General features: G+C 27.5%; 1 protein-coding gene across 1 annotated transcript in view; it reads right to left on the reverse strand.

The window, feature by feature from the left end:
* Window positions 1-1153: 1153 nt before the first annotated feature.
* The window catches only part of LOC106476042 (ring canal kelch homolog), a gene marked incomplete at its 3' end in the record, with an annotated part of 21218 nt that continues 19181 nt past the window's right edge, over window positions 1154-3190 (reverse strand). Inside the window, exon 5 of the mRNA XM_013936711.2 lies at window positions 1154-1263. Within this exon, the coding sequence (XP_013792165.2) occupies window positions 1154-1263 (110 nt within the window). The remainder of the gene's footprint in view (window positions 1264-3190) is intronic.

The following is a 3190-nucleotide window of genomic DNA, read 5'->3' on the forward strand; positions in this document are numbered from 1 at the left end:
ATAACTATAAATATAGGTTCACTATGGTGAGTAAAAATACAACTAAACATAACTATAAATATAGGTTCACTATGGTGAGTAAAAATACAACTAAACATAACTATAAATATAGGTTCACTGTGGTGAGTAAAAATACAACTAAACATAACTATAAATATAGGTTCACTGTGGTGAGTAAAAATACAACTAAACATAACTATAAATATAGGTTCACTGTGGTGAGTAAAAATACAACTAAACATAACTATAAATATAGGTTCACTGTGGTGAGTAAAAATACAACTAAACTAACTATAAATATAGGATTCACTGTGGTGAGTAAAAATACAACTAAACATAACTATAAATATAGGTTCACTATGGTGAGTAAAAATACAACTAAACATAACTATAAATATAGGTTCACTGTGGTGAGTAAAAATACAACTAAAACAACATACATATAATTATTCAAGTTATTGTAATTCTTACAAGCTGATATTGTATGCTAATAATTTGTTATCAGGCTACTTAAGCCAAGACTTCTTGACGTTTAACAAGTTCTGTCCACTGAAGATTAAGAAACTAACTGATAAATCACAATGTGATTATTTTATTACCGTTACTTTCTGCTTTTAATAATTATAATACGGTATGTTAAGACTTCTGTAAAAATTACAAGCCATTTTTGCTATCCTTATATTAATTGGGTAAGTGAAAACTAGTGAAAACTGTAGCTATGTTTTAAATATCCTCATGCATCTTCTATTGACTGTATTTACAGAATGTCATCTTCGTCTGAAATGCTTAGCTTCAGTTCATCTCTAGACATTTTAGTAGACAAATACACAAGTTGGAGAAAGAAAAACTAAACACTTTAGCAAGTAAAGAAGTTTAAAATATAAATATACTCATTTTTGACAGTTATTATCTGTTTACTTACAATAATTTGCCGACAAGTTCTTAAAATTGAGTTTAGAATTAAGACTCGACATAGACAGAGTTAAGTGAAGTCTAATTAGCTTTATTTCTTAAAAAGACAAATAAATAAAAGTTGAAATGACAAAATCTTTAAACTTAAATTATTAAGTTCTAATAGTTTTAACATCATTAAAAAGTAACACAAAAGATAAAGATAGTGCTCTTAATATGTATATAATTTTATGATATGAACAAAATATATACACCTTCTCTTCTGACGGTACAGCCAGTCTATCACTTGCTATAAGCTTACAGACATGTGTTGGAGACAGAGCTAGGAATTCTTCACTTTCAACTACCTCCCTAAACAAGAAAGAAAAACTTAAAATAATCATCCACTGAAGAAACCTCATATTCTTCTCTTTTTTTCACCAAAAATACAAACATTAAACATTTCTATCTTATAATCAATTTCAAATTACAATATTTAGTTTATATTTTCTATTCACAAAACTTGTATTAAAACATTGGTAATATTTAAAAATGCCAAAAACTGAAATATACCATAAAAATAGTAACATATGAAACTTGTATTAAAATTTGGAATCTCTGTATCTTAATACATACAGAGAAAAGATGTTAATTCTTTATTATAAAAATTTCACATACACCATAATAAACATTTCTTAGTATTCAACTTAACTAAAACAAACTGAACAACTGGAGAATTATCCCATATACATTAATAGTTTGAAAGAATATTCACAGACGATATTAGTGGAGTTTGATAATCAACTGAACATTGGGTGTATTAATTGATTGTTCTCACACAGGAATTAACTAGTTGGAATAATAAAAGATAGTAATAACTGGATTAGTTGTTTATTGTTACAAGTAGTGAAACTAACTGACTGAGCTGAACAACCTTGAATTAATCAAAAATAATAATGATGAGTCGTAATGACAATAATCAAACTACATCAATAGTAGGAATAATCAAACTACATCGATAGTAGGAATAATCAAACTACATCGATAGTAGGAATAATCAAACTACTTCGATAGTAGGAATAATCAAACTACATCGATAGTAGGAATAATCAAACTACTTCCATAATAGGAATAATCAAACTACTTCGATAGTAGGAATAATCAAACTACATCAATAGTAGGAATAATCAAACTACATCGATAGTAGGAATAATCAAACTACTTCGATAGTAGGAATAATCAAACTACTTCGATAGTAGGAATAATGAAACTACTTCGATAGTAGGAATAATCAAACTACTTCGAAGTAGGAATAATCAAACTACATCGATAGTTGGAATAATCAAACTACATCGATAGTAGGAATAATCAAACTACTTCGATAGTAGGAATAATCAAACTACTTCCTACTATCGAAGTAGTTTGATTATTCCTACTATTGAAGTAGTTTGATTATTCCTACTATCGATGTAGTTTGATTATTCCTACTATTGAAACTTCAATGAATGAATTAATCAAAATAACAATTAAATCGATTAATGTCACAAAAATAATAAATTAATTGGAATTATTATTTCTAGTTATTTCTGTTTTTGATTATTCCTACTATCGATGTAGTTTGATTATTCCTACTATCGATGTAGTTTGATTAGGACACTAATCAAGTTGTTAACTTTCTTTAAGTTTCATTAATTCATTCATTGAAGCGACACTAATCAAGTTGTTAACTTTCTTTAAGTTTCATTAATTCATTCATTAAAGCGACACTAACCAAGTTGTTAACTTTCTTTAAGTTTCATTAATTTATTCATTGAAGCGAAACTAATCAAGTTGTTAACTTTCTTTAAGTTTCATTAATTTATTCATTGAAGCGACACTAATCAAGTTGTTAACTTTCTTTAAGTTTCATTAATTCATTCATTGAAGTGGCACTAATCAAGTTGTTAACTTCCTTGTCTGTCATTCAATTTCCTTTTGCATATTGAATCTTGAAAATTAAACTACTTTGATACACATGACTTAGTGACCACCTGTTACCATCTCTTAACATAAAATAGAAAGTTTTTAGGTGATTTAAACATTGAAATGCACTTAAGAGAAAAAAATAAGATGCATAACGTGTGAGAAAAAAGCAGTAAATATTATCAGCCTTAAGAAGTCATTTAACTAAAAACATTCTCTTATCATAAGTTGAACAAAGCTACTCAAGGGCTATAATTAACTGAACAAAGCTACTCAAGGGCTATAATTAACTGAACAAAGCTACTCAAGGGCTATAATTAACTGAACAAAGCTACTC

Source organism: Limulus polyphemus, unplaced genomic scaffold (genome assembly GCF_000517525.1).
Source record: "Limulus polyphemus unplaced genomic scaffold, Limulus_polyphemus-2.1.2 Scaffold9687, whole genome shotgun sequence".
NCBI classification, from domain to species: Eukaryota; Metazoa; Arthropoda; class Merostomata; order Xiphosura; family Limulidae; genus Limulus; species Limulus polyphemus.